Source organism: Paraphaeosphaeria sporulosa (genome assembly GCF_001642045.1).
Source record: "Paraphaeosphaeria sporulosa strain AP3s5-JAC2a unplaced genomic scaffold CC84scaffold_6, whole genome shotgun sequence".
Classification (NCBI taxonomy): domain Eukaryota; kingdom Fungi; phylum Ascomycota; class Dothideomycetes; order Pleosporales; family Didymosphaeriaceae; genus Paraphaeosphaeria; species Paraphaeosphaeria sporulosa.
This window is the reverse complement of record NW_017253365.1, coordinates 408,151-424,268: the sequence shown is the minus strand read 5'-3', so window position 1 is coordinate 424,268 and position 16,118 is coordinate 408,151. Positions and strand designations below refer to the sequence as shown.

Below are 16,118 nucleotides of genomic sequence, written 5' to 3'. Positions count from 1 at the left end.
TAGTCATAATGCAAGTGGAAGGCTGTCGATGGGGGAGAGGTGGTGCTGGGGGACAATCAAGCGACGGGCCGGGTCCGAGAGCCGACATCTTACTGATTCTGGAAATCATGTCATGGAAGCATGCATGCGGATCCCAGCCAATGCCACCAACTCAGACCCCGCAGATCCCGCGACTAGTTGTACGGACTGCGCCGAAGATCTTCCCGGTACTTCATGTAGAGTTGCACGCTCCGAGACTACCCTCGCATGAACCCTTCGCGTGGAAGAATACAAGGGGTCGCCGGAGAGACTTCCCTTCGCTGCGATTGGTCTTACACTGCGTGAATTTCCACTGCAATGGTAAAGTGGGGCAATTCGTCGCTTGTGACCGTTGCACTACACGCGGATGATACATCACTCCTAGGTACGCAAAGCCACACGTGACTGTGACATCTTCTGGACCAGACTGTTGTCGTAGCGCGAGGCAGGAGTACTGTCCGGAGTGCTGGCTTAGGGCTGAAACGTGTGTTGCTTGCTTGCTATATGATGCCGAGCGGACGTAATGTACCAGTCGCCTGGATGAGGCGATCCATGTGTCGACTTACAATGTTTAGCATCATGAGAAGATTGTATGATTTAACATACGTCCTGCGATCTCCAATATAAAGGTTGACGGTGCGACTCTCGGGTGATGCAATGCGATTGTTGGCCGCTCACATGTTAGTAGCTCCCGCGATCTAAGGAGCTGTGTTGCTAATTGTAGCTGTCAATTGTTCAGCACGCCGCCGGTGCGGAACGATCGATGACAGGGTCGGAAGACCTCCGACTTCACTTGTCTGTTTGGTTCCATGTATTCCTTTTCGGCCCTAGAAAGCTCGTGTGACATTTGTCTCCATGCCCGACCATAGAATTTTTCGAGCGGGATTGTACCAGGCACGACTGCGGAGCTGCGGGGCAACTTGCCGAAGCATGCATCCCATGGACATTGGAACACTCGCCAGACCTTATGTATACCTAGTACAATGCAAGTTGGCAACGGTAAAAACAAACGCTCACAATCCCACCTCCTCCCTGATCTCGACACAGTTCACCAACCCTCTATCCCAACCAACACTGTCTCCCCTCAAGCGTTTTACTGCCCGGGCATTCATTCGGCAGTGGCAGGCGCCAGAGGATTAAGTTTCCACTATTCTCAGCGGGCTGCAGCATTAGTGAAGCGGGGTCGCGTGGCTTGCCGTCTCGCATGAGTGTTCCCCACCACCGACTGACTCCTTCCGCGCCGTCACAAACCCTGAGTCCGAGAATATCAAGGGGATAGGAATGCTTGAACAGATTTAGGTCGTAGAATTCACATGCTCGTGAAGGTCTTTACTACAATGAATGCGGCATCTGTCTATCGTCCCGCATACCAGTGAAACCGACAATCCAACAATTGGAAAGCGGAACTTTCTGATTAGCAGACACCAGTCCAAAAGTTGCAAAATTATGCATGCATCATCGATGCCGGATAATATTTACATCGTAATGCTACAAACCCATGACGGCTCTATCATGAATTCGATCAAGCCGAGGATGCTGATGCATTGTTGCACAGCCCCACAAGATGCAACCCGGTCACCAGGACCATGGTGGTGACTGCAACGAGCGACCGCGCCTGCGGACGGAGTTTCCTCCGGATCTGCTCAAGCATAGACTTCAACATCTCATTGCCGTTGGTCGCTTATTGTCCAGCAGCCTTCCTCTTCTTAGCGTTCGTATGGCTGCTATTTAGCTTGCGGATGAAGTTGTTCTTGACGCCCTTGCTCTTGGAGAGCTCCTTATTCTTCGTCTTGTTGTACTCGATATATGACATGCCCGCACCTCCGGAGAGGTCGGCTAACGTGCCTGCAGTGCGGCGTGCGCCGCCTTTCTTGCGCTTGTTGAGGTTCATGGAGAACGTGTCGCCTGCGATCTGCTCCTCTGCGGCGTCAGATTCCTTTGCGAGACAGACCTCGGTCAGCAATTCTTTTCGATCGGTCAAAGTCCGGAAATATAAGTCGGTGCGGTCCTCAATACCCTCCAATCTGGTGATGATTTTGAAAGCGTACCCTTGATCGACAAGGAATGACTGCCGTCGAGCAGCGTATGTCATCTCATCTGTGTCCTTGGAGACCAATGAGTAGAAGAAAGCGTTGAAGCCTTCGTCATTACGCCGCTTCGCCCGAAGGATTCTTCCGAGTCTTTGTGCCTCTTGACGGCGAGACCCGTAATGAGAGCTGATTTGGATGAGACATGTTGCTTCGGGTAGGTCGAGACTGGTGTCACCGATTTTCGACAGGAATATAGTATGGATCGCCGGGTTGTTCCGGAAATTGTCTAGGACAAGTTGTCGCTCATGTTGTGGGGTGCCACCGTGGATCTGGGCGCACTCCAGTTTGTTAGAGTACTTCGTGAGCGCGTACACATTGTCAGAAAAGACAATGGTCTTGTCGCCACGCTTGTGGTGATAATCAATGAGAAATTGACAGGCTTGGAATTTGTATGGATTAAGGACAGCAAGCAGCTGCTTTTTGGGGCTGTTAGACCCTGTCGTGTTCAGCCATTCTCGATAGAATTCCGGGGCCATTCTACACCAGACCTCAGCGCATTGCACCTTGGCTATGTGGCCTTGTTGGGAAAGTTCTTGCCAGTTCGCTTCGTAGAGCTTTGGTCCCACTAGAAAGTTCAAGGTCCCTATCTTGTCGTCTTCTCGAAGCAATGTTGCTGTCAGTCCTAGCTTGCAGTGCGATGCCACTGAATAAGTGACCTTCTTAAACATTGCCGCAGGAATTATGTGAACTTCATCGGCGATGAGCAAGCCCCACTCTCGCTCTTGAATGAATTTGAGAGCGGCAGCAGTATCGTGCGCCCGTTTCCCAGATGCAGCGAGCATGTGGTAGGTCGTCACCAAAACTCCAGCAGACCTGGGGAAGACGTTCTTCTCCATGGAAGTTAAAACGGCAATGTCGTCGGGGTTGATGTTGCTCCAGTTGATAAACTCTGTTCTCCACTGTATTGCGGACATGGTGCTGTTACATAGAACTATGCAAGACTTTTTAACTCCGCAGGCAGCTGTGATGCCCACTAGCGTCTTGCCAGCACCGCACGGGAGAACTATGACGCCGGATCGGGCTCGCGAGTTGGAGAACATCTTACTCAGTGCCTTCTCCTGGTAGTATCGGATCTGCGCGTGTGGCTTTAGATCGATGTCAAGGTTTGCATTCACTTGGTCATTATTGAAGTCATATTCCTGGGTCAATGGATAGCCGATCTCCCAACACTGCTTGATTACAGCCTCGCGTGTCTCACTTCTGATCTGAAAAGAATGCACTTTGGCCTCTTCCTCCTCTTCGTCATCTTCTCTAAGTGCAGCGATTATTTTGTTGGGCTCTTCCGGCTCTTCAGCAGCGATCTCGGGTTGCGCAATCTGGTTGGCACCAGCAGCCATCTTGGTGCCCGGAATCATCATCTGGCCGAATTTTGGAGCCGCTTCGGTGATCAATGTGGCGCTGCTGTCGGCTAAACTTTGTGATATGACGGGGTCCTGCAGCAGCTGGCGCAACAACGCAGGGTCATCACTCTCGATGTAGGAAAGGGTCTTTTTCAAAACAATTTTGGCTTTTCCGTAGGCGGCAGAAGACTTCTTGATGAAGCTGACTACGCTAGAATTGAGGACAGCTTTGGAATACTTCTCGAGTCTGTTGATGATCTCGTCGGGGGTATGGCCGACAGAGACTGCGGCAAAGAGGCTGTGGGCAGTCAAGGCGTACTCGTGCATCCTCGAGACACGCGAGATGGGTTCAGCGATATTGATCAGGAAGTCTTGCGCCTCGGGGAACAGAGGGCTGAACGACTCTAGAATGATCTTGCCGTCCTCGACCACCCACATGGGGCGGCTGGCGTGGTCTGGCTTGAGAGGCTGGGAGGCCTGATCATTTTGAAAGAGTCCCGAGGCACCGTCTGTCTGGTGTCGAGGCTTTTGATGTCCGACGAGAGAAAACTTGTTCTCGAGCCGCTTGAAGGTTTCGGCATCACTCAGCTCTCCGCCAGACCACTCTTGCCCGTCCACCTCGGCGTCGGCGGCGTCGGCTTTGCGCTTCTTGGGGGGCATGTCGATGCGTCGAGCGGAAGGTCGCTAGGCGGAGCGCTCTTGCGCGCCGTGCTACTCGAGGCTGCGGTAGCAATACGTCGTCGGGCAGGAGTCGCAGTGCAGCGGCGCAGTGGGAATTGCGAGAGCGGAGCGGGCGGGAGAGAGTGAGGATGAATGAAAGGCAGCTGCAGGTGGCGCTGGTAGATATGACGCTTGAGGCAGGCGCGACTGCCAAGACCACTTACTAAGCAGGGTTGCTCTCCGACATAGTCCCAGGTGCGCCGAAGGGTGATGACGAGTGACGAAATTATGTAGTCGCAGCTGGGAGGTGGTGGCTGTGTGTCGCGTCGAGGCGCGCGCTCATGTGAGCTGTGGGGTGCCCAGGTGCAGGTGTTGCTCCACCGCAGACTACTGACTACTCCACAACCACCGGCCGCGATGCTTGCCTGAGGGTATAATCCTCCCATGGGCGCGTCCGACTCCAAGCTCAGCTTTAAGCAGGGCATCTTCCGCCTGGCGGAGCCCAAGCAGATCTCCGCCGACGACACGTACTGGACCAGCGTAAGCTCGCCCTCCCAACGCCCGTAGCTATGCACATTCCCATGCCCACGTTGATGCCCATCCGCTGACGCCTGCGCTGCCACAGTTCTGGGAGCTGCCCGAGTCGGCAGAGGATGTCTTCTCGCTCTTTTCGCCTGCCGACATCCGGCGCACACGCGACAGCAACCTCGCCAACCTCGAGACGCTGGTGCTCGCCGTGACGTCGCGCCTCTGCGTGCTGCGCAACCACCCCTCGTTCCCCGACCCGGAGCTTGCGCCCGAGCGCGACGCCCTCAACTGCATCCGCGTGCTCACCCGCATCCTGCCCTTCATCTACGAGGCCGACCATCTCGATGCCTGGGAAGACAACTTCTTCTGGGGCGCCCGCAGGAAGCGCAGCCGCCGTGGGCAGCCGCGCACCGAGGTGCTCTTCGACGAGGCCGATCCTGAGCAGACGCCGACCGCCAACGAGCAGGAGCCCGAGTTCGAGCAGGCCAAGCCGCTGGCAGAGGACATCATCGACACCCTGATCGACCTGCTGTTCTTCTCCGACTTCACCTTGCCCAAGGTGCCTGCCGCCAAGAACAAGGTCTCGTATGCGATATGGCAGAGCGGCGTCGGCTGCAACACGCCCACTGCTACCACCAAGGAATTCGAAAACAACCGGACCGAGATTCTGCGTCTGCTCCTTACCTTGGCGAGCAAGTCCATGTACATGTCTGCCAATGTGTTGCCTGTCAAGGGCGTCAAGGCAATCACGTACATGGCAACAAGCTTCGACAAGCAAGTCGTCTTGTCTGTTCTCTGCTCCCTGCTCAACACCGTACGTCTCCCCGTTGCTGCATCTATCACTCTCCGTCTAATTTCCGATAGACTCTGAAGTACAACCCAGCTTCGTGGCGAGTGCCCTACGACCATGTTGTGTTCAGGGACCAGAAACAGATACTCGTCACATATTGCCTGCAGTTACTGCTTGTGCTCATACTTTATCCCATCCCAGAGCCAGGCACTGGAACGCCTCCCCGCAACACTTTCCGTTATTTCCTCGGTCGCTTACACCGGCCGCAAGATTTCCAGTTTTTGGTCGACGGGATGACCAGGATACTCAATCAACCTGTATGACCGCTGCACATCACGTTACCCTGCGTCTGCTGATTAGGCTTAGCTACAAGCAACATCCACATACCTTCCAGGAAGCCACAAGTCACTGACGTGGGCACCAGAGATGATCATGTTATTCTGGGAAACCTTGCAGTGCAACAAGCGCTTCCGGTCCTTCATTATCGACACTGATAGAGCCCATGATTTTGTTGTTCTGGTGCTGTATTACGCTATGGATCAGCGCAACGACCCTACTAAGCAGGGTCTCGTCAGGATGTGCATTTTTGTATTGCAAACCCTGAGTGTGGAGTCTCACTTTGGCAAGAGCTTGAACAAAACATTCGAGGGACAAGAGTCGCTACCGGCCAGCATTCGCATAACCAATTTCCATGGCACATATGCCGACTATCTTATCACAGTAAGGTCTCATCTGTATACGGGTTCACTCTGCTAATACGCACTGTAGTCAATATATACACTGCTTACCACGAGCAAGGGAAAGCTAGACGCCATATATCCAGCGTTATTAGCAGTCATCCAGAATATCGCTCCTCATGTGCAAAATTTAGGCAGGGCTCCAAGCTCGAAGCTTCTACAGTTGTTCGCATCAATGTCCTCCCCTAGCTTCTTATTCGCGAACGAAACGAATCACACTTTGCTGCAGTCCTTGCTGGAAGCTCTCAATGCTATAGTCGAGCACCAATACCAGCGTAAGTGTATGCCTTGAAGCTAGAACCGTAGCTGACGCCCCAACAGACAACCCCAACCTGGTTTATGCCATTATAAGGTCACGGAAACGATTCCAAGCCCTCCGCAACTTTACACTAGAAAGTGGCCAGGAGGAAATCGAACGCCAAAACCAGCTGCGAAAGGAGAACAGTGGGGAGCATCCGCGAGCGGACTCGATCGACAGCATGCGGAGTCCGACTATGCCACGTACACCTACGCTGAGCAATGTCCCTGAAGAGAGCAGTGCTTTCGCTATTGGTGACGATGAAGATTCTGATGCTGATGAGCCTCACCCGGCGACCACTCCGCAATCGCCAGTTCACGCTCCCTCAGGCGCTTCGAGAAGTGGCTCGATAGCATCGTCGATAGACGAGTCAGTACCTCTGCAACTCAGAGGCATGTCCGAGAAGGCACGCGGGAAAATGCCTGTTGGACAGCCTGCATTCTCGCGGCAAAACAGTACCACCAGTCTCAGCAGCATCGCAATTCCTATCTTAGGCACGGCTGATTTCTTCACGCCCTCTGCTGCATGGGTAAGCTGACAAGGGCTTTTTGTACATTCGGTATGCTGATCAACTACAGATCGAAAGCTGGCTCCCTGAATTGCCGTTGCACACAATTCTTATGCTGATATCTGAGCTGGGTCCGAAGATCCCCAACACTGGCTCCTCAACTGCCGACACAGCAGCCGCCTTGAAGATCATACGCGAAAGCGAAGTTCGCGGCATTGAGCCTTCGCCAATCAAGAATTACTCTTTCGAGTGGTCGCCGCTCTCCATGGGTTGGTACGAATCCCTCCTCTGGAGCTTCATTTTTGCAGGCGAAATGGTAGTGTCCAAAGGCACGGCGGGTGTATGGAACAACACGAGCATCCGTTTGTTCAAGGTGCAGGAAGCGGCAGCCCAGGCGCCCAGTCTGTTGGCGCCGCGGGGCGCCGTGGACGCGGTGGGCAGCACGATCGTGCAGAGGATTGGGAGTCTTAATTTGAGAGACCGAGCCACTCAAATGGCGCAGGGGGGTGCGCCTAATAGTGGCAATTCCGGGGAAAGGCCGAGTACGGTTAGAGAGATCTAGGGACACTACAAGGGCAGTAGGACCCTGAACGACCGAACGCGTGTGGTCGGTGGCTCAGCCACGCTTTTAGAGTAGCAATTCTACATATTCATCATCTTGAAAGGTAGAGGGAGGGTGATTGGCGATCTAGGTCTGTGCAAGATTGGCCGGTTACGGGAAATGTGTAGCAGAATGCAGATCAGGGACTGACGTGGCTGTGCTCCGCCACGTGTGGCGAGTGCTTCCCGCGTCTTCTAGCCTATCACCAGGATTGGGGCCCTTCATTTCGACAAAGTTACTCGCCCATCGAGCTGTCAACCACGGTCGCGCCCCTTTGCCTGGATCTAGGCCGCTTGGACCCTGAGCCGAAACGCGTAATTGCTTATCGGCTATGCTATTGTGTGGGAGATGGGGTTCCAAATAGTGGGCCGCGCGCCTACCATGTGCTCAATCTCTCTGTTTTTGTCCCGTGCCTTTTTGTTGCTGTGTCTGCAGCGTGTTTTGATATCCCGATACATATGACTTTACCATTCTGCTGATTTGTCCGTTCCCTGTAACGATGGGCGAGGGTAATGTTAATATTGCGATTGAGGCGGGTGCGGATGCGGAGGTCACGCCGTATTCCATGCATGTAGGTCGCCCTGTCCTCTAACCCGCTCAGCAAGCTTCCATTGATCTGGGAATACAAATGCGATGCGAGTGTTTGAAGTGCTTCGAGAATACACAACATGCTGAAACCGTCCTCCAGGTGTCTTCCAAATATCTTGATTTGACGAAGAAGAAACTGGAATTAACACGTTTGCCGAGGGAGCTGGAGCTGCCGGAGGAGAGACGCTGGGACTTGGGAACTCCGAAAGCAGTGCTGTGAGTGTGCATCTGGTCTCGAGTTCGATTCAACGTGTCTAACTTTGTACAGAGAACCTCTGCTGGATTACTGGTTAGTCAAATTTCTGATCCAAGTGCTGTTGTCGGCGCTAGCATGATATGTTGTTGTCCTTGCGAGCTTCAATATCCACTTGATGGCACTGCGATCGGAGACGCCCGTTGCTTCCCCAGCTCGGGGTAGGGGCGGTCGTGACTTCCCTGCATCGGGACAACTCATCGCGAGCATGTCATCCACCTGCCCCCTCCTAGGTGCATGCTATCCTTCACTCCATCGCAGCTACAGACCAAGAAATGGCCAGCATTCACAAGCTCGATCTAATGCTCGCAATGCAAAACTATGCAAAACTATGCATGTCGCGTGGTTGCGGATCACATTGGATTAGGTCGCGCCTTCCATGGCCCTATACTGACTCACATATAGGCTGGAGCACTACGACTGGCGTGCGCAGGAAACCCACCTCAACACCTCACTTCCCCAGTACCGGACTACCATCAACCTGCCATCAACAGACGATGAGAAAACAGTTCAGCCACTGCGCATACACTTCGTGCACAAGCCTTCATCGCATCGGCATGCGATCCCGCTGCTCTTCTGCCACAATTGGCCCTCCTCGTTCATAGAGGTCCAGAAGATCATCGATGCGCTTACGGATCCCCAGTCGCTACGAAGCTTTGGAGATGGCGCACAGCAGGCTTTTCACGTCGTCGCCCCCAGCATCCCGGGTTTCGGCTTTTCCGATGCGAGCTCATCCGAGACCTTCGGCTTGAAGGAAACGGCGGAGGCGTTCAGCAAGCTCATGAACCGTCTGGGTTACGACCGATATGTTGCCCACGGCACCGGATGGTACGCGCGAGTACTGTTGACCACAAGAATGCTGATCGCTGACTACAGCACAGGGGCTTCAATATCTGCCGAACATTGGCCTTGAATCATCCACAGAGCTGCATCTCGGTTCATACGGCAAATCCGACCTTTGACCAGCCGAAATTCCAGCAAAGCCCCGTTCCGTTCCTAAAGTACCAGGTCGCAAAGGTCACAAAGGCTAGCGTAACCTCGCTGAGCTTTGGATACGTCCCTTCCGAGGTTCAGGAGGGCTCCGGGAGGGACACTGCAAATCGATCACTGTCGAAAGGTCTAGAGAAGCTTAGAGGCCCGCTGGGTCCTACGCTTTCGCATCTCTACTCTTATCGACCACAAACTCTGGCTTTTTCACTCTGCGACTCGCCTATAGGCCTCCTTGCAGGCCTGCTCGATGTGATACACACCACCCAAATGCCTCCTTCTCTGGAACCTGTCACATCACGGTCTCGTTCGCCGTTCTTATCTCCGATCGAATTGGAGCAGCAAGACTCGCAACACGATCGCGCATCGGTGGAAACTACGTTCAGAGATGCTGTCCCTGCGCAAGGAGTAGAACAGCCATCAGAACCGCGCGAAAGCGAAGCGAATTCGGGAGTATACTCGTGGTCGGCTACCGAAGTTTTAAATTGGACGATGAGTACGTATTACCCGCCCAGGTGGAAAACGGAGCCGTAGCAACTAACTCTGTACCGCGTTTAGTGCAATGGTTACCCGGGCCGGTACGTACCTCTGTTGTCGACCTGTACAGAATGGAATCAAGAAAACTGGATGGCATGCATGTCAAGGCCTGAGTTCCGCTAACGATTGGCTATTGCCATCTAGGAAGCCTCGCTTCGATGGCTGAGACGCACGCAACTTGACACAACGCCGACATCCCCGTATTCAACGACCCACTGCCCAGTGCCCCTCGGTATTAGTGCTTTCCGCGCGCAAAACACCAACGGCCACGACAAAGCTACACCACTCATGTGGGGGAGCGCGACTTGGAATATCGCCTGGGTGAAGCGACATCGACGCCCTGCCGCGCTCCCTGCGTGGGAAGCGCCGGATCTTCTTGTTCTCGACATGCGCGAGTACTTTCAATCGCACGGCGGAGCTGCCTTCAGAACTCCATCCAACCTTCCCGCTTAGGCAATGTCGTTGCGCGGACAAGATAAAAGCCGTGGAAAGCTGCTATAGGTATATGGGGTGTTGCTATGGCGCATATGCCTAGTATATGCGCCGGGAAGCACCATTAACACAGCAATTGATTTGCGAAGGGAGGGTTGGGAAGCGGTAGCGATGCAGTAGTGCCGGTGGGCTGGGCTGCGCGCAGGATGGATATGCAGGTGCATGTGGCGCATGGACAGTAAGGTGGGATCGACGAGAAACATGCCACAAACTCTCGGACGTACGGCGGTGACGAGAACAAGAGCTGGTCAGGCAGTGGGAATATCATATGAGAGGATATACACGAATACACGAGCTCACGAAATCGAGCGCCTAATGAAATACAGTCAGTTTTCCTTGCGACGGCCACGGCGCCATTCCCTCGACTGCTCTGCGATTCCGAAGCCAGACCTGCTTCAACATCTTTTCTTTCTACCGTCAAAGATTGGTACGTGCGCTTGATGTTAATATATGTGGTTGTATATGATGACGGCGATGGTTGGGCCGGGGGCGCTAGCTAGAGCTAGTGGACGGTGCGGCGGCTCGCTCGCACAGGAACACGAGGTATAAACATACATGAGTACACAGAAGTGACAACACTGATCTTGGTGATGGTGGGGAACTCGCGCTCTGGGCCCTCTAAGGTGTGTGTGCTCAGGCAGCTATTGCGGAGGGATGGATAGGCAGGTAGGCGGGGTCCACCGTCGTCGGGTCGATGTATTAGATTGTGAAGACAATGTATATTAGTTCTTTTTTTAGCACTGGGAACTTTGGTGCTATGGATTTTGCCATGGTGCGGAACCTGGCAAGAGTACTCATACTGTACATGTACGTCTGAGACCTGTAGCTCACTGAAGGAAGAGAACAAGTACAGTATTTCTGGAGGGGTACTGGAATGGCACGTAGCAGTGCGTGCGATCGATCACCGATCGGGCACGATGCTGAGTCTGGGCGGGGCGGTCTGGGTAGTTCTTGCCTTGGAAAGCGCGGCCGGCCGCGCTCGCGTGCCCGTGCACATTGACGTCGAAAAACAACGAAGCGCAGAATTTGGTCCCTCCGCCATTTCGCCCTCTGCAACCCTCACAAACACCTGCAGCGACCAGCAAGACCGTCAGGAGCTTATCGCAAACCCGTACTGTAAGTCTCTCTCGCATACACTTTACATTCAACAGCTTTCACATGCCGCCCGCCAGCTTCTGATTGCAGGAGAGCTACTGATGCCCAAGCCAGTTCACTCTCGAGCAGCAAATTGCCCCCGACCCCTCCCGCGTCGACTTCGCAGCCTTCAAGCTGGCAGACCTACCCAGTACGCGTAACAATACTGCATAGGCTCTAGTAGCCCGCAGCCCTCTTCTCGACTTACTACCACCGGTTTTATGCCGCAAGAGGACCTCCTGCGATTCCTTTCGAAGCCTTCAAAGTGCGCCACGCCTCCTGCAAACATACTTGTTTGACAGAATAGACACGCTGACTTTGATTCAGGCCCCGATAACGCGTTTTACTCCCCGTCTCCCCACTCCCACCTTTCATACCCAACAAGCAGATCCTCTCGTCTGCTGGACCCGATACTTCCCCAGGGTATCGGAATCTAGTCGCGCGAGGACTACAACCGCCTGACAACATTTCCCGGCGCAAAGCCTCATTTATTCCCCTCTCCGCCCGACCTCCTTAACGCCCTTTCGGACGTTTCCACCAGCACCCGACGATTGTAGCTGGCAGCCGCCAGCCCCTACAAGCTTTCCCACCCGTGGGCCTTCTCTACTCAGGCGAGCACCGCATTGCTTGTCTGAGCGGCAGATTGTGCTTCACTGCCAATAAGCCAGTCAACTGCTACTCGTCGAAGACCAATCCATACCAAAGCTAGCCGAACGGTGTACTTGCATGTCAATGGAACAAGAGATGGTCGGCACTATCGATATTCCTAAGCACTACACTGCGTCTCCGTCGTCGCACATTGGCACTCCGCATCTGACGATCAATAAGGAGGCTACTGTCGACCTGGACTCAACTAATGCTTTTGAAGGTATCGCTCCTTCCATCAAGCCATATCGATGAACAAGCTAATACTTCTCAGGTCCCGAGAAACTCCTAGAAGTATGGTTCAGCGGCTCTGCCACCGACCTGCCTGGTCAGGCCGGTCCGCTAGGACTCAAGGCCGTGTCCGCTGATGTCTGGAAGGAAATGCTCGATCTCGTCAACTGCAAGGTCCTTTCCGTCATCGAGTCTGAGCATGTCGATGCGTACCTCCTCTCGGAGTCGAGCTTTTTCGTGTTCCCGCACAAAGTGGTGCTCAAGACTTGTGGCACGACAACCCTCCTGTTGGGCCTGCCTCGCCTTTTGGAGATCGCAGCTCTCGAAGCAGGCTTCCCGCATGTGGCTCCTCAGCCCAGCAAGGGTATCGCCACTGCTGCCACTCCGTACCGCGTCTTTTATAGCAGGAAGAATTTCCTGTATCCGGACCAGCAGCGTGGACCTCACCGCAGCTGGCGCGACGAAGTCGCCTACTTGGACCAGCGATTCCAGGGTGGAAGTGCTTACATGATCGGCAAGATGAATGGCGAACACTGGTACCTCTACATCACTGGTCCTGACACGACGTTGACTCCGCCACCTAGTCCGGGACGAGAGATTGTCGAGACGGAGACCAAGGTCATGAGCTACCCCCAGAAGCTGCTTCCTGAGACCATGACGGACGAAGAAGAAGACGAGACGCTGGAGATTCTCATGACTGACCTCGATGAGAAGAACGCCCGTCAGTTCTATCTCGAGGACGCGAGTGCGGTCGCGGAAGGTCGATTTCTCCAGAAGGCCCGCGAGGCTCGCAAGAATGCCATCTCATCCCTCGGCTCGATTCCAGAGGAGCACCCCGAGAGTCTGGGCGGTTCCACGGTCCTGAACACGAACCACACAGACTCGTCGTTTGATGTTTTTGAGCAGACCTCTTCCGACCATTCTGGCTTCAACTCGGACGAGGATGACCCTCTCACCTTCCCGGAGGAGCTGACCACCGAGGGTCATACCCTGGGAACGGTCGTCTCCGAGACTTGTGGCTTGGCCGATGTTTATCCTACCTCGAAGTACCCCGATGCCCGCATCGACGCGTACCTCTTCACGCCCTGTGGCTTCTCGGCCAACGGCGTCATCCCGGCTCCAGGGGGCGCTCCAGTGGGCACCAAGAAGGGCTCCGATGCCACGCACTACTTCACGGTGCATGTCACGCCCGAGCCCCAGTGCTCTTACGCGTCGTTCGAGACCAACGTTCCCGCACACCAGTGCGGTCGCGAGACCTCGGACATCGTGGACCACGTGGTGGGTATTTTCAAGCCAGGACGCTTCAGTGTTACCTTGTTTGAAGCCAAGCCTTCGGAGGATGTTGCTTCTGGTGCGAAGACGGCAAAGAAGAGCAAGAACATGGATGCGATCAAGGGGTATAAGAGGGTCGACCGTATCGTGCATGATTTGGATGGCTATGATCTAGTCTTCAGGTACTACGAGAGGGACGACTGGACGGGCGGAAAGCCGAGACTTGGGGAGGTGTTGTAGGGGATTTAATTTTGGGGGAGCGTGAATAACCTTGCTGGGACTAAAAGTGCCTGCTGTGCAAACTGTCTGAACTTTGTCACTATTTTTTTTTGTCACGGCCTTCCTTTCAGCGGAAAACAAAACTGCAGTAATGATTGCGTGGAGAAGTTTGGTATTGGACGGAGGTGGCCGGAGCTGTATAGTTCTTTCTGAGAGCGCTTTGCGCTGTATATTGTGTTTCCTGCGAGTTGTTGCCTTGCTGTACTCGGTGATGGAAGTGCCTTGATTCGACCGTGAAATGGAGTACACATGGTTTATTGATTTGAAATGACAACTCAGGGTGATACGTCTTTGTCATGATTATTATACACCTCACAACAGCTGTCTTTTCGTTTCCGTTCACCCTCCTGATGCACAACGATTTGCTGCGATAGCCAAAGAGTCCAAAGAACTGCGATGCTGCGCAGCGCTGATGAAGAGTCCCATCCTATCTCTGAAGCACGTCGCTGTCTCCTAGAAACGTAGGGAGGGGGCGGGGAGAAGTGTTGGAGGATAGGCAGGCGCCGTTTTTGATTATGGCACTGTACGTGCGGATTCTCATGGTATCAATTAAGCTGGATCTGTCGAGGATGAGACCTCTCATTGCACCAGCTTCCCTCGTCGTTAACATGCCTTATTTCTCAGCCTCCTCACACGCGGGTCCTCCCTTCAACATCCGCCACCAGCCTCCCAACAAAACCCTCAAACACAGGCGCCAAACTACACTCCCGATACTTGTCCACCAACAAGCCCTCCTTGCTCTCGACCCCCTCTTCTCTCTCCACCAACGCCTTTCCCCCAGCAACCGTCCCCTTGGGATACCGCGGCCTGACGCCCTCCTCAATCAGCATAACAAACGCCGGGTCAATCGGCACGCTGCCCAGGAACGGGACGTGGAACTCCGTCGCCATGACCTCCCCGCCGCCCTTGGAAAAGACGTTACAGCACTCGCTGCAGTTGGGACACACAAAGCCTGCCATGTTCTCAACGACGCCGAGGACGCGTACGCCCGTCTTGGCGCAGAAGTTGAGTTCCTTCTTGACGTCGGAGATGGCAATGGCCTGGGGCGTGGTGACGACGACGGCGCCAGCGAGCTGCGACGTGCCCGCCGTGGTCTTGAGCAGCGTCTCGAGGAGGGAGATGTGCTCGTCCGAGGTGCCGGGCGGGGTGTCGACGAGCAGGAAGTCGAGCTCCGGCCACAGGACGTCCGTCAGGAACTGGCGCACCATGGCGGTTTTCTTGGGGCCGCGCCAGATGACGGCGTCGCCGCGGTTGGGCAATATGAAGCCCAGGCTCATGCAGGAGAGCGCGCCGACGTGCGTGCCCTGGCCCTGCTCCTGCTCCTTCTCGTGCGTGCTCCCGTTTGCGTTGGCGATGGCGTGTTGCGTCAATGGCAGCGTCTGCTCTGCGTGCACCTCGACTGGTATCCAACCGCCCGGCGCTTGCTTCACCCTGCTCTCCTCGATCCCAAAGAAGCGCGGTATACTCGGGCCCGTGAGATCAATGTCCAGGACGCCCACCGATTTGCCCTGCAAGCTCAAGGCGAGCGCGAGCTGCGTTGTGATGCTGGATTTGCCGACGCCGCCCTTGCCGGACAGCACGAGCACGATGTGGCGGATGTTCTCGAGCGGCATAGTGACGGAAAGTCGCGCAGGAGAGCGGGCTCAGCCTGGATCGGGATATATTGGTAGAGCGGGTGTATGCGAGGGGCGGAAGAGCATGGTGTTGTGGTGAGTGATGGACGTGATTTCAAATCGGGAGAAAAGTGGCGGGCGCGCGGACATCGGAGGTTTTGGCGGGGTTCCTTGCCCCTCCATCTGGTAATGTCAAAATATTCGAAGCTACCACAGGTAGCTACCACCTACCGCCCGTGCTAGCAGGGAATGTCGTAAATCTTATGTGCCATCTCAAGCAATATTGGATTTAGGCGTTCTGTAAGGCAACGTGCGTGAAATCGCATTAGTCTGACTCACAGTAGTGTGGAATAGTAATGTGTGCGGCGGCCTATGGTGGCTATCTGGTACCTGAACCATGGGGGTTCTAGCAACATTACAGTACGCGACCAAAGGTCCAAGAGGAATTGATCTGTCTAATTCGCGCTCTTGTCTGGTACGGTATTTCTGGACTCTTCACCTTTGACAGGGGCAAGCC

General features: G+C 54.5%; 5 protein-coding genes across 5 annotated transcripts; 3 read left to right on the top strand and 2 right to left on the bottom strand.

Annotated features, from left to right (window-relative positions):
* Positions 1–1,657: 1,657 nt before the first annotated feature.
* CC84DRAFT_792126 (TFIIH basal transcription factor complex helicase-like protein XPB subunit) lies at positions 1,658–4,477 on the bottom strand. Its single transcript, XM_018187413.1, has one exon. The coding sequence runs from the start codon at positions 4,106–4,108 to the stop codon at positions 1,700–1,702; it is 2,409 nt and encodes an 802-aa protein (XP_018034796.1). The 5' UTR covers positions 4,109–4,477; the 3' UTR covers positions 1,658–1,699.
* CC84DRAFT_1196621 (uncharacterized protein) lies at positions 4,421–7,632 on the top strand. The gene is made up of 7 exons (XM_018181475.1): positions 4,421–4,648; positions 4,734–5,450; positions 5,501–5,743; positions 5,793–6,146; positions 6,195–6,438; positions 6,485–6,990; positions 7,040–7,632. Exons 1-7 carry the CDS (start codon positions 4,553–4,555, stop codon positions 7,529–7,531), a joined length of 2,652 nt encoding a protein of 883 aa, XP_018034795.1. The 5' UTR covers positions 4,421–4,552; the 3' UTR covers positions 7,532–7,632.
* Positions 7,633–7,810: 178 nt separating this feature from the next.
* Positions 7,811–10,489, top strand: CC84DRAFT_791921 (alpha/beta-hydrolase). The gene is made up of 7 exons (XM_018187411.1): positions 7,811–8,141; positions 8,259–8,374; positions 8,427–8,447; positions 8,817–9,239; positions 9,293–9,894; positions 9,957–9,976; positions 10,080–10,489. The coding sequence occupies exons 1-7, from the start codon at positions 8,070–8,072 to the stop codon at positions 10,386–10,388; spliced, it is 1,563 nt and encodes a 520-aa protein (XP_018034794.1). The 5' UTR covers positions 7,811–8,069; the 3' UTR covers positions 10,389–10,489.
* Positions 10,490–12,036: 1,547 nt separating this feature from the next.
* CC84DRAFT_791940 (S-adenosylmethionine decarboxylase proenzyme) lies at positions 12,037–14,002 on the top strand. The gene is made up of 2 exons (XM_018187412.1): positions 12,037–12,429; positions 12,481–14,002. Exons 1-2 carry the CDS (start codon positions 12,288–12,290, stop codon positions 13,947–13,949), a joined length of 1,611 nt encoding a protein of 536 aa, XP_018034793.1. The 5' UTR covers positions 12,037–12,287; the 3' UTR covers positions 13,950–14,002.
* Positions 14,003–14,617: 615 nt separating this feature from the next.
* Positions 14,618–15,601, bottom strand: CC84DRAFT_1187505 (P-loop containing nucleoside triphosphate hydrolase protein; the record flags this gene model as incomplete). Its single annotated transcript, XM_018180933.1, has 1 exon — positions 14,618–15,601. One exon carries the CDS (start codon positions 15,599–15,601, stop codon positions 14,618–14,620), a length of 984 nt encoding a protein of 327 aa, XP_018034792.1.
* Between the last annotated feature and the right edge of the window lie 517 nt (positions 15,602–16,118).

What these genes read in the sequence shown, in the direction of transcription:
- CC84DRAFT_792126 (XM_018187413.1), bottom strand. Translation starts at nt 4,108, where the DNA reads ATGCCCCCCAAGAAGCGCAAAGCCGACGCCGCCGACGCCGAGGTGGAC.
- CC84DRAFT_1196621 (XM_018181475.1), top strand. Translation starts at nt 4,553, where the DNA reads ATGGGCGCGTCCGACTCCAAGCTCAGCTTTAAGCAGGGCATCTTCCGC. An exon ending in ACGACACGTACTGGACCAGC is followed by an intron (nt 4,649 to 4,733) that starts GTAAGCTCGCCC and finishes GCGCTGCCACAG; the next exon opens with TTCTGGGAGCTGCCCGAGTC. An exon ending in AGTCGAGCACCAATACCAGC is followed by an intron (nt 6,439 to 6,484) that starts GTAAGTGTATGC and finishes ACGCCCCAACAG; the next exon opens with ACAACCCCAACCTGGTTTAT.
- CC84DRAFT_791921 (XM_018187411.1), top strand. Translation starts at nt 8,070, where the DNA reads ATGGGCGAGGGTAATGTTAATATTGCGATTGAGGCGGGTGCGGATGCG. An exon ending in TCACGCCGTATTCCATGCAT is followed by an intron (nt 8,142 to 8,258) that starts GTAGGTCGCCCT and finishes ACCGTCCTCCAG; the next exon opens with GTGTCTTCCAAATATCTTGA. An exon ending in GTTGCCCACGGCACCGGATG is followed by an intron (nt 9,240 to 9,292) that starts GTACGCGCGAGT and finishes ACTACAGCACAG; the next exon opens with GGGCTTCAATATCTGCCGAA.
- CC84DRAFT_791940 (XM_018187412.1), top strand. Translation starts at nt 12,288, where the DNA reads ATGTCAATGGAACAAGAGATGGTCGGCACTATCGATATTCCTAAGCAC. An exon ending in CTCAACTAATGCTTTTGAAG is followed by an intron (nt 12,430 to 12,480) that starts GTATCGCTCCTT and finishes AATACTTCTCAG; the next exon opens with GTCCCGAGAAACTCCTAGAA.